General features: G+C 52.4%; 1 protein-coding gene across 8 annotated transcripts in view; it reads left to right on the forward strand.

Moving 5' to 3' along the window:
* The window catches only part of Lrp8 (LDL receptor related protein 8), a 67,771-nt gene that overhangs the window by 19,740 nt on the left and 35,404 nt on the right, over positions 1-12,627 (forward strand). For all 8 annotated transcript variants that reach the window (XM_013348534.2, XM_026781761.1, XM_026781760.1 and 5 more), the window contains exon 3: positions 9,350-9,472. In XM_013348534.2, coding sequence (XP_013203988.1) covers positions 9,350-9,472 — 123 coding nt within the window. The remainder of the gene's footprint in view (positions 1-9,349; positions 9,473-12,627) is intronic.

A 12,627-nucleotide genomic window follows, 5' to 3' on the forward strand; every position in this document is an offset into this window, starting at 1 on the left:
AGAGAGAGAAGAGGGAGAGAGGGAGAGAGAGAGAGAGGGAGTGCGCAGGTGCAGTGCAAAGCGTCTCTCACCCGATGGCACTGAACCCAGAGTTCACTATTTGGCTAAACTGGCTGGCCAGTGAGTTCTGGGATTCTACCCGTCTCTCCTCACCCTCTCCAAGAGTTCTGACTCTGTTTTAAATATGGGTGCAAGGGGTACAAAGTCAGGTCATTTATCAGCTGGGCCCTCTCCTACACTCCCCCCTCTCTCTTCAGCTGCAGTTAGTTCTGTCCTGTCGGGGCTTGTGAAGGAGGAATTGCTTTGCTAAGTTTGTGCTGGGGGTGTCACCTGAGTGTCACCTCAGGTTGGCCCCAGTGTCTCTGGCATCATTTTCATGTTCACAAAGTTGAGGATTGAGACAGGTAGCCTCCAAGGCCCAAGTTCCACTAGAGTGTCTCATGTGGCCTGGTCTCCATCTAGCACCTCGTGGGACCTGAAGTGCATATGTGTCTGTCCATCTGAGCCTTCAGCCCCTGAACAGTCCCTTGACCATCCTCTGAGGAAGATAAGAGTCGGCAGGACAGGGGAAGAAAGTCTTTCTGATTAGGAGGAACCTTGGCCTTGGTTTCTACCTGCCTCCTGATATCTTGAGCCAAAGCAGTGTAGACAGTGAGGCCCTGGGTACCAAGCCACAGTTTCTTCTCTCTGCCTGCCTTGCCCTGGGCCCGGCAGTGGGGAACACATCTAAAAGTTAAGGAGCGTGAAGCTCGTTTTGTCCAGTGCATCACACCACTGATGGGGAGATCAAGGCACGGAGACAGCAAAGGCTCCAGAGCACAGCCAGCCTCCTGCAGGCTGGGACTAGAGATACCCAGGGTTAATTTAACCCTATCCTCAGTAGAATATAAGCCCGTAGAACCAGCAAGAAGACTCAGCAAGAGTACTTTGCCATCTAGTCTAAGGATCTGAGTTCAATCCCCAGGACCCATGGAAAGAATGGACTCATGTAAGTTGTCCTCAGATCTCCATACACGCCTGGTGACGTGCGCACACGCGCGCACACACACACACACACACACACACACACACACACACACACACAAAGCCAGCAGGCATCCGTGCCACAGGGCCCAACAATTTCTCAGAGCCGTACCTTAAACTGGATGCACAGATGAACAGAGGTCCCTTACATGGCTAGTGTGATCTGGGGGTGACAGGCTCCTGGATCCTGTCTGTCCCACGCTTGCTAACTAGAATGAGAGCCCAGCATAGAGGTACACTCACGGAGGCAGCAGGCCCAGCTCGAGGAAGCAGATTCCCCAGGAACACGTGTTGCTGTTGAATGGTCCTCTGGGCTCCCAGGAATGCTTCCACCTACCGGCCTAATGGTGAAGAGTGTATCTTCTGTTCAGCCAGAGCCTCTTCCCGAGCGGCAGCAGCCACTGCCTAGGGGTGACCTCCTGTGGAAGAGGTGAGTCACTCCATCCCTCACTCCTTTGCATTGGGGATCCTTGGGCGCCTGTAGCCTGGCTTCCTTGGCACTGGCTGCCGAGTTCTGCTCTGGGAACTCCGGGCTTTCCCTTGGCAGCTGGTAGGGCCTAGACCCTAAAGAAGCCTGCTCAGGGTCCCTCAGCAGATTGTCAGAGTAAGGCTAGAATGCAATCTAGAACCTTTGAACTACAGAAGAGCTACCCCTTCTCCTACCAGGAGGCTTATGGCAGGAAGAACAGGTACCCAAATGTGAGGGACCATGTGTGTGTGTGTGTGTGTGTGTGTGTGTGTGTGTGTGTGTGTGTGTGTGCAGGCACAACCACAGACCTCTTAGAGGCTTCAGGTGACTTATCTGGGCTTAGGTAGGAAGGTTCCTGGCCAGAAGAGGCTGAGACAAGTCAGGTATCCTCTGCCCCAGTGGGGATGGTGAAGTTGGAACCAGACAAGACCCTGGGCTAGAATCCCTGGTCTATAAGGATTTCCCAACCTTGCCTGCTCTCTGGAAGCTTCTACTTTGAGGATGCCTTGAGTTTTCCTCTGTTTCTCTGGGACCTAGAATCCTAGTGCCAAGTCCACATTCCAGGATGCGGCTGATCTGCTCCTTATGAGATGGTGTTCCTGAGGTGTACACCTGTGCCTCCAAGCAGGATGCAGACATTGGGTTTGGGTCCTTGGCAGGCACCAGCCCAAGATCCCTGCTGATCCCATCCTATCCACTTCTCTCCTGCGAACCCTTTCCCCCACCCCCAGCTGTCACTGGCCCAATGCTGCCCGCTTCTACAAATCACTGAGACAGGAAGATGCCTTTGTTATCTATCCCTCAGCGCTGCTCATCTTTCCTGTGGCGACTGGGAGTCCCACATACTCCAGAGAGAGCTTGGACCTCCCTTGGTGACAGCCAGGCGAGTGTCTGAGAGCAACAGGGATGTGATGGAGCTGAAAAGAGGAGCTGGCTGTGGGAAGCCCTGAGTGACCCTTTGGAGGGCCTTGGAGCACACCAAAGATCACAACCTCTATGTGTCTTGAAGTCACTCATCAGAACATCAGCTGGACAGAGCCCTGAAAGGCTGATCCAGATGAGGACACTAAGACCCAGAGTGGAAGAGCCACCTTGCTAGTTAGGGATGTGGGGCTAGAGTCTCTCTGAGAGAGTTTCTAGGCTGAGGATACTTTAAGGAGAGAGCCTGTATCAGGGAGAGAGGTATGGGCTCATGTCTTGACTCAACCCTGCTGTGATGTTTTGTTCAAGTCTTTCTCTGGAACTCTCTCCATCTCCTGTGATGGATGGTTCCTTCCTCTAAGGTCCCCAGCAGAAGACGGCAGGAAGATCTATTTCTTCATTGGAAGACAGTGGTACCAGATGCTCACATAGTAACATTGATGTCTGCCACAGCCATGGATCACCAGGTGATCCTGACATTCCAGGCCCGGTTCCACCACCTCCACGAGAATATCTCTGCAGGTGTCTCCCACATGATCTCTCCCTCTGGCCTCCTGGCCCCACCCTACCTCATTTTATTGCCTCGGTGTTTGGGGGCATTGTGTCTGACTCCGGGTAGAATGTGTAACCTGTAGTGGACGGGGCAGGAGAGGAGACAACTGGGAAAACTCCAGGGACACATTTACCAACTTAACAGCAAAGAGGACTTCACATAAGTGATCCCCACCATGACAGGATCTCTGTACTTGTCTCTGGCCTCCTCAGCAATTCTGGGGTCTTCCTCATTCTCCCCAGGTGGGAGGAGAAAGGGCTCAGATGTCTTGAATGTCACTTGCTGATGGACAGTGGTGTCTCAAGTCTTGCAGCCAGCTAGGCAGCATAGAGCCAAGTGGGCTTGAGCTACATGCCACGCTTGCTGCGTGTCAGGACTCTAGGAAGTCTGCAGTACCACCGAGAGCCTGGAGTTGTGGGTTGTCAGAATGTGGCTGCCTGGACCCAGGGAAACAGGGATGTAGGTGATGCCATCCTCTGTTTTCTGATGTCTCTGACGGGCAGTGACTGTTGGTCCTAGGAGATTAGGGTATGAAGCATGAAGACCAGGAATCCTTAGAGAGTTAGTGCCTGAGACACAGGGAAGCTGTTTTAAATGTCAGACCCATGGGATCTTTAGACTCAGGGCTTATGGGAACATCACATGCCTGAGGAGGGGTAAGGGTCTGAACCCAGGGCTGCTGGACCACAAAGTAGCTCCCCAGCCCAGAGTTTCCTGAGGTTTCTGTAGGACTGTTGTGGAGACAGCAGGTGGGATTCCTCACTTCTTGCCCTGTTTCCACATGGCAGCTTCATTTTCATCGATTTTCTGTGTTGGAGTTTCACTTGGGAAAAGGGTTTTTCTGATTAAGTGTGAAGAATAACATTTGCCAGGGCTTGCACTGTGTGGCAGCTCTATGCCAGGACCCACCGTAGCCTGAGAGGTTGTTTCTGGCAGTGGGTGGACAAGCCTGCAGGCCAGGGCCTCCTGGAAGGGGGTGCAGGCTGCTCCAGGCCACTGTCTCCTCCCCCTCTCGCTCCTGCTGTGTTGTTGCTTCATCCAGAGAACACTCTTGGTCTGTCGTCCTGTTGACTGGGGTGACAGTTTAATAGTAGCTTCCTGGGCTGTCATTTAAATCTGCCTGCCAGGTTAGTAGGCCAGGGGCGGGCTGGCACGCCCCCTGCCCCCACCCCGGATCTTCATTCTGCTGGCAGCAGTCGCCTTGGCAACCCCAGGGCCTGGCAAGCTCTGCAGAAGGGTAACTGTGTGGGGAGCAGCCCTTTCATCTCCCCGAACAGGGTACAAGTGTCCCAGCTGCCTTAGGGCTGGCTGCAGGCAGAGCCAGGCCACCCGGTGCTGGCCTAGGCCTGAGAGAGGAAGTAGAAGCAGCTGAGTCCCCGGGGCAGGTTCTGAGGTGGAAGCTTTAAGTCTTTGACTTCTTCTTCCTTCCATGGGTAGGGACCCATCCAGGTTACTCCACAGCAGTGTTGAGCTAGACTCCACCTTTCTTATTGGGCTCTGCTCTGCCTCTGTCTGAAGCTCAGAGGGAAGACAGAATCAGCAGCTCTAATGTCTCCCACCTCCCTGGCCCAGGTGGCTGGACTCAGTCCCTGATTTGAGCACTTACGTTTCCCCAGTGATAACCCTTGAGCTCATCTGGGCTGCTCTTTGAACGTCTGTTATCCTTGGTCTAGTAGAAGAGGCCCGTAGTGAGATGACTGATCCTGTTCGCTCTTGGTGCGGAGATCAAGAGCTCGGATCACATAGCATTTCCCAGATATGGCTCACTGGATTTTCTTTTCTTGCCACATTAATATACATAGCATCCAGAAGGGGGAAATCTCTTCATTAAACCAAATGGGAGGTACTGGAAGAAACAGCCCATCAGGTGTCTGCTGCAGACTTTTGTGGGGGCTTCTCCGTGGGGAAGGCATGAGCAGATGGCCGCCAGGCTCTTTGCCTGTGTCCTGACTCTCTTCCTCTGCTAGGGGCCATTGGTCCATGCTGCACAGCCTTACAGAATCACAAAGCAAACAGAGCCATGGGTCTCCCTGGCTGCTGGATAAGCAGTTCTCTGCTTAGCCAGGCACTGAGTGGGTCCCTGGGTGAGCTCAAGCAAGGTCAAACTGAGCCTCCAAAGGGCAGTTTTTATGCCAGGCAGAGCAAGTTGGCTGCTAGCCTGGTAGAACTCACAGGCTCTGTGATACTTGCTGCCCCCTGCCCACGGTCTCACCCCAGTCCCTTACAGACTGTGCTTTTTCCTCCAGTCCAGGCCTGTTAGCCCTTCCCAGAACACCCTTCACCACCACCCCCATCCTCAATAGGCACCTCCTTCCTTGGGCACAGTCTTCCTCCAGTGGCCTAGGAAGGTTTCTCAGGCTTCTTGGCTGCACAGTTGGCCCAGATATCAATACCTGGGCTCAAGTGTAGCCTCCCACAGCTACATGCTGTGATCTTGAGCTGTCACTCCTCTGGGAACTCTGGCTTGGTGGGACATTCCCTTGGTCGTGATGAGCAGCTGGAGTATCGGAAGTTACATCTCTGCACAGGAGTGCGTGGGTGAGATCCTCAGTTTGAGGCTATGCATTGTCTGGGGAAGGATGCCTCTGGGGGTGGTAAGTGGGAGTGATGAGGGATCATAATAATTGCCAAGATCATCCAGGGGCTGAGAGCTGCTGAGACCAATCAGCACCACACCTCCATCTCCTGAGGAGGAGCACACCCACGTGTGTTGACTGACAAGCCAGCATCACAGACCATTTAGTTGGGGCCGGGGCTGTGACTTTACCCTCCTCAACCATGTCTCCCTTTGTGTCTCAGTGCTCAGATCCCTAGCGCCACCCCAACCCATTTGTCCCTCATAGCAACCCTGTGTTTTGTGGGGCTCAGAGAAGTAGTATATCTTGAATAAGGTCACACAGCCACAGATGGCAGAAGAGTCCCTTTGACCATGAACTGTCTGATGCTTTCCTTTGCTCGTGTTATTATAAATAGCAGTGGCTCCCACTTCCTTTGTCCTGAATTTCCCACTGTCCTCTGTTCTTCCCTGGGGTAGGCCCCTCCTCGCCACCCTGTGGAATCCCAAGTCCTTTGTAGCAGTCCATCTGTTGCCATGGCACCAGATTATGATGTCGCAGACCCTGGATGACTATGTATCACTCCTGCAGTGTGGAGTACAGGGGCTCACAGAGGTGGGCATTGTACAAGGGGCAGACTGGCACAGAGGGACATAAATCCCTGGAAACAGGGAATCACAGCCTGGAGCCCAGCTGGGGAATTGCCCTGGGAACCAAAGCCAAGGCCAGGAGAGTAGGATCTGGCATGGCCTGCAATGATGGCCCTGACCGACTGCTTGGCCTCTTCTGTGGCAGGGCTGAACTAGCCTGGTTACACTGGAGAGACCTGAGGATGCTGAGCTTATTCTCTGAGCTCTTTTTGCCTTTTGTCCTGGGGTAGTGCTACACAAGATAGCCACCTCCCTACTGACTTAGAGACAGAAGGACCTTGCTTCTAGAAGGTCCTAGACTAGACTAGAAGACACTAGTCCCCTAGTGAAGAGGTGGACATGCCAGGATTCATCTTAAGCTCCTGTGCCAGATCCTTCTATGTGATTTCAGAGGTCTAAAACAGCGCCTTCAAAGGTGGTTTAGTCTAGTCTCAAACCTGAAAGTGATTGTGCCGCCTCAGTTTCTCCAGGGTAGTCCATTACCCAAGCCCAGGTCACCGTAGGCCAGGTTTCTGCTGTACACTTTTGGACACATGGCAAGGGTATATATACCTGTGGGGAAAGTACATCTGTGCTGCTTGGTTGCCTTGCCACAAGGTCCCCGAGGTTTGAGGGGCATCTGTTTCAGGAATCTTTGTTCTTTACCTGCCAATACCTTGGTAGCTGCAAATCCTAGTGGAAAGGGATTTACTTGCCTTTGGCAGCCGCCACACAGACCCCTGCAGCCCTTCTTCCGCCGCCTACCCACTCTCCTCTGAGGCCTCAGTTTCCTCTGTGAAAGGATTAATCGCAGCCGCCAGGATAGCTATGAGGGGTTCCTAGGATTTGGGGTGAAAATGACCAGGATACTGGAACAGTCTGTTCCTAAGTCTGCCATGGGCCAGCCGGCCCTGAAACTGTCATTTCTAACACTTGACTGCTATGGCTTCCATGCCCAATGTCTGTCATGTCTTAGCATACAGGGAGAGACCAAGCTCTCCCCTACGTTCTCAGAATGTCCAGAAAGAATGCTGGGATGTTATCTGGCTGGCTGAGCCCCTGCATCACCTCGTGCGGCAAAGTCCCAGGCTTGCCCCCTTATTTGAACATCCTGGACTTGCTGTCCTGTTCTCTGTATTCCCAGGGCAGAGGCTTATTGGATACTGGGTCTGTCACTGTCTCCTCAACTTACTTGGGGGCTTTTCTGACATACTGCGCCACTGTTTAGGGATTGTACTGGTTGAAAGAGCAGGTTTTTGACTCGACAGGTTCAGATCTGCTCTCACTTAGCATGTGATCTCGGGCATATAACTTAATAGCGTTCCTTGGGACTCTGCTTATGTCAAGTGGGGAAATATCAGGCTATTTGTCCTAGGGTTCCCTGAGTAAAACATCCAGCAGAGACTGAGAGAACTGGAAAAATAAAAAAGAGGCATCTATCTTAAGAAGACATGAAGAAAATTCTTCAGAATACAGATGCACCATAAAGGGATGCCATGGAAAAGCAAAGCAGACATGGAGTGGAGCCAAAGAAACCAGTCACTTCCCCCAAAACCCTGCTAGGCAACTGGAGGATCACAAGATGGGAAAACCAAACCAAAACCAAAACAAAACAAAAAAAAATCCTTAGGTCATGAAAAGTGCATCCCAAGGAGAAGGAGCCCTGCCCTGGATGTGTAAGAGTAGAGAGGCCAGACATGAGCTTGGTGTCCTCCTGGGGTCTACCCTGAGTTGGGTCCTATGTGAAATCTGACATGGTACCTGTTGTGGAGGGGCAGGAGAAAAGCAAGCCACACCAGACCACAGAATCAGGGAGGACACAGAGCAGAGGGCATCAGATTTAAGGGCACAGGCCAAAAGCAGCCTGTGGCTGGACTTTGAAAACAAAATTGTGTGGAAACACAGCCCTGTTCACCCACCTCTTTCTGCCAGGGCTCTGCTCACAATAGCAAAACTGAGGTGCAGGACTGAGCCTGTGCAGCCAAGAGCCCCAAACAACTACCATCTGCACCAAGCTTAGCAAGCTATAGAGGACCACTTAGAGAGAAGGTTTTCAGATGACAGCCTGAGCGGAGTGCCGTGGTATTAATATTGTGTAGGGACCAGCAGTAATCAGGGTGGGGCCGACTGAGAAGTTGGAGAGGGAAGAAAAAGGAGGAAGACTTAGCCCCTAGAAAGGGGCAGTGTCCAGATGGCCCTTACATCATATTTAGTGCCACTGTCATTCAGGAAGAGGACTCCCAGGCTCCATAAGGACACTATCCCTGCCAGTTCTAGGACCTCTTGACCTGTGACTACCTACTATGTGCAAAAGATTGTATCTTGAGGGCTGGAGAGATGGCTCAGCAGCTAAGAGCAGTGGCTGCTCTTCCAGAGGACCCAAGTACAATTCCCAGCGCCCACATGGCAGTTCACAACTGTCTGTAACTCCAGTTCCAGGGGATCTGACACCCTCACACAGACATGCAAGCAAAACACCATTGCGTGTAAAAGTAAAAAAATAAAATAAAGATTGTGTCTTACGGAATCCCCTTCCCTTTCCTTACAAAGAAGCCAAAGGCAGAGAAGGGAAAGTATCTGACTTGAGAGTACATGGCAAAGCAGAATAGCCAAGACACAAACTCAGGCCTGCTGGCCCCTGTGCAGAGCGCTCCTTTCCTGACACCACTCCTGGACCCCCAGCCCAAGCCTAGAAGCTGAATGCAGGCGATGTTGACAAGTCTGACTTTTAGGGTTCATGATCATGAGCTCCCTGGCGCTTTTCCAAGGGGCCTGGTTATGTGGTGGGATAGGCAGGTGAAGACAAAAGTCTCTGACTTTTAGGGTTCATGATCATGGGCTCCCTGGCGCTTTTCCAAGGGGCCTGGTTATGTGGTGGGCTAGGCAGGTGAAGACAAAAGTCTCTGACTTTTAGGGTTCATGATCATGGGCTCCCTGGTGCTTTTCCAAGGGGCCTGGTTATGTGGTGGGCTAGGCAGGTGAACTGCCTGCAGGGAGGAGTTGAGAAGTGGGGTGGTGGGAAGCGGTGGTGCCAGCCTTGCTGGACTTGAGCTCCCTACTTAAGTACCCTGTGGGAGGTTTGGGGTGTACCTTTTAGGCTGAGCACAGCCAGCTACCCATTTGACGCCTGATTCTGTCTTAGAGAAGCATTCTGTATGCTCAGCAGACCCTTATGCTCTTTCGTATCTTCGTCCCACAGCCAAGAGGACCTGTGCAGACAGCGACTTTACCTGTGACAACGGCCACTGCATCCCGGAGCGCTGGAAGTGCGATGGCGAAGAGGAGTGTCCTGATGGATCTGATGAATCGAAGGCCACTTGTGGTGAGTCTTGCCCTGGACCTCAGTTTCCTCACCAGCATTTTCGTGCTGGCAAGTTGTTGGGCTCACGTGAGACGGTCAGAGGATATTCTGTGCCCGGCCCTCTGGGGAGTGGGAGGCTCCTGGTAAGCAGTCAAGTGTTTAGTTGCTCACCAGTCGCCTGTGTCCCGCCTTTCTTTTAGCACCCTTGTAGGTTTGACTATTCCTGCGGCACCAGGAGTTAGAATCAGCCCCCAAATGCTGCTCCGAAGCAGCCCTGGCTCATCTTCCGGGCCCCCTGCTCTCATTCTTGAGGATCTCAATTGTAATTCCAGTGGCACTAAGGGCAGCTGGTGCTTGTTAATCATTTACTGTGTGCCACACCTCGCTAAGCCCTTTGTACGCTGTCGTCCTTTTATCTTCAGAGCAGCCTCTAGAGGCAGGAACTACTACTTTCTGCATTTTCAAAAGGGGCATGCTGAAGCTCAGACAGTTGCCGTGATTTGTCCGTGGCCACCCAGCCAGGACTTCAGGGCCCAGCTCTTCCCTGTGTTGGGTGAGCTGAGTACAGGAGGCCTGTTCTTCATGGTTAGCTAGATGGTGGCAGAAGGAAGCAGGGTGAGGTGGCATAGCTGGTGCTCCAGGACTGCTTTGTCTCTCGGGATTTCTTTTCTAGGCTCTAATCCTCAAAGCAAACTTAGACCTGGCAGGTCATTCCCTGACATTTGTTAAATTAAAAAGGAGATGAGAAGGGGGAGGGGGAGGACCCAGCGGTCCAGAGGCAGAGCTTCTGTAGCGCGAGCCTGAGACAAAAGGCTGGGGGAAGCACGTGGAGATGGTGGGACTGGGGGGGGGGGAGATCCAGGAGCCCCTCTCTGGGGCTAACATTTGCCCCAGAGGTAAAGACAGGGACAATGGAGGCCAGAGTCCCATCTAAGGCTGCCGCTAATGATAGCTGGGTTTCCTTGTCTCCTAGCAACAGAGCTACCAGTTTCCAAGACAGAAAGAGAAAGGGAGAGCAAGAGAGACCCCCAACCCCAGACAAAGGGCCCCTCATTTCCTAGGCAGCTGCCAAGCCCTCCCCAGTTTTACTGCAGGCCCCATCCTTTCCTTACCATACCAAATGCCACTCCATGCTGTCCTGGAGGCGCGTGGGCAGAGGGAAGCCCAGTGCTTTCTCCCGCCCTGCCAAGGGACAAAGCCTTGCCACACTTGCCTGTGACTGTCATCCTCATGCCAGTCTAGAGAGAGGGTGGTGGATTCCCCAGACCGGACCAGGTGTGGCCAGTTGGCCATGGCTGCTCAGCTGAGAAGGGACAGAGTCGTGTGTCTCTTAGAGAGTTTCTAGGGGTGGTTTGCAGCTCCTACCCTAACGGTCAGCCTGTTCTGCCTCGCCCTGGGCGTGGGTAGGGGCTTTGCGGACATTATTGGGGAGGAGGGCTGTCTTGCTCCCCTTCTCTCCACATCTCCGTCTCGTGATATTGCTTCCTCCTTGCCCTCTTGGGGCCTACTCACCTATTCCCCTCCCTCTCCTGGGCTCCCTCCCTTCCTGCTCATGCTTCCTGCCTCCAGCCTCCCTCCTGCTACCCTCTCTGCTATCCTGCCTATTTCTCTGTCTATCTTCCCCAAAACGCCAGTGCTCACTGCCTTCCTACTCGTGGTCTGTGCTGGACCCACACTGCCCACTCATCCTGATTCCTATATTATTATTATTCCTCCTTATACTTAACAGCTGAACAGCTAGAGCCGAAAACTTGATAGCCCACCTCACAGACACACAAATAGCCTATTTGTGGCAAGCACCTCTCCAGTGACAAAAGACAGGATTTTCAGGCTTTCTGAGATTCATGGGAGCAGCAGCCGGGATTGAAGAGGCCCAGCTCCCTGTCGATTACCCAGGCAATTGCTGTGAGAACCTGTCTCTGCTGCATGCCCTCCAGTATGGGTCCCAATCTAGAATCCCATAGATGTTACCGTTTTAAGATTCCTAAATTCTTAGTAGTCCAAGACCCACTTTCTGCCCTTGTCCGGGGTGGGGGGTGGGGGGTGCAAAGTCTAGGATCCCTACTCCCTGAAGCACAGCATTGGTCAGAAGCAATGGCCACAGGTTCTGCCACTAGGGAGGGCTGCCTGGAAGAGTCAGCCAGAGAAGACCTTGAAGACCAGGCAGAATTTGGGGCGGCAGGACTGGTAGCAGGCTTACTCACAGCTTCCCAACTGAATGAAAACCCAGCAGCCAACCCGTTGTCCATTTAATTGGTGTTGCCATAGCAACCTCCATAGCCTACCAGGTTTCTGGGACTGTGCCAGCTCCCAGGATAGAGCCTTACTCCTCACCCCTAACAGAAAGATTATAGATAGAAGAGTGTAGTAGGTTTGAAATCTGAATCAGCTGGGTCAGGTCTTTGCCTTGAAACCTCATATAAGTTGTCCAGTCTTCCTGAGCCTCAGTTTCTCCTTTTGTAAAATGATAAGGTGATATTTACCTTATAATGGGTGTATGACTCCGCTGAGAAAATACAAGAATTGGAGTAAGTGCCAGTGTTGTTTATTATTGTTCATGGACCGCAGCATCTCTGCCCCCAACATTACAGTTTATTAGGATATCAGGACACTAACTTTGTGCTATTAAAATACTATGGGCTGGGGGTGTGAGAAGCAGAGGGACCTGGGATAGGTACTCATCAGATACAGCCAGAGTCACAATGGGAAAGCCCAGAACATTTGCCTAATGAAAGTATCATTTGGGCTCTAATTATAGCTCTCTTGATTGGAGCAGTCTCTGACCCACCTTCAGGCATCTGTGGGGAGGGTGCAGGCAGGCAGGGAGAGGAGAGAGTGGTTCAGGGGAATGAGCTACAGATCTGAGTGTTGCATACTGCATGTGAATTTTCCCCTTGCATCTTAGCAGCTAGAAGGGGCCCTTATTGCTCACCTCTACTCACCTGCTTCTTTAGATGAGGGAGTACAGGCCTGGAGATCTGAGATCACCCATTTTGCCTGATGCTGTTGAAGGACCCTAGTGTAACTCTGCTCCTTCAGGATGACAGGGTGCTTCCTAATGCAGGGGCCCAGTCAAGTGACACTGGTGGTTGCTATGGTCCACTTGGAGCAGGTAATACCCATTTGTCCCTAAAACTCAAGTCTCTAAAACTACAGACCAGTGAGTAGCCACTAGG

This window comes from Microtus ochrogaster, chromosome 10, assembly GCF_000317375.1.
Source record: "Microtus ochrogaster isolate Prairie Vole_2 chromosome 10, MicOch1.0, whole genome shotgun sequence".
Taxonomy (NCBI): domain Eukaryota; kingdom Metazoa; phylum Chordata; class Mammalia; order Rodentia; family Cricetidae; genus Microtus; species Microtus ochrogaster.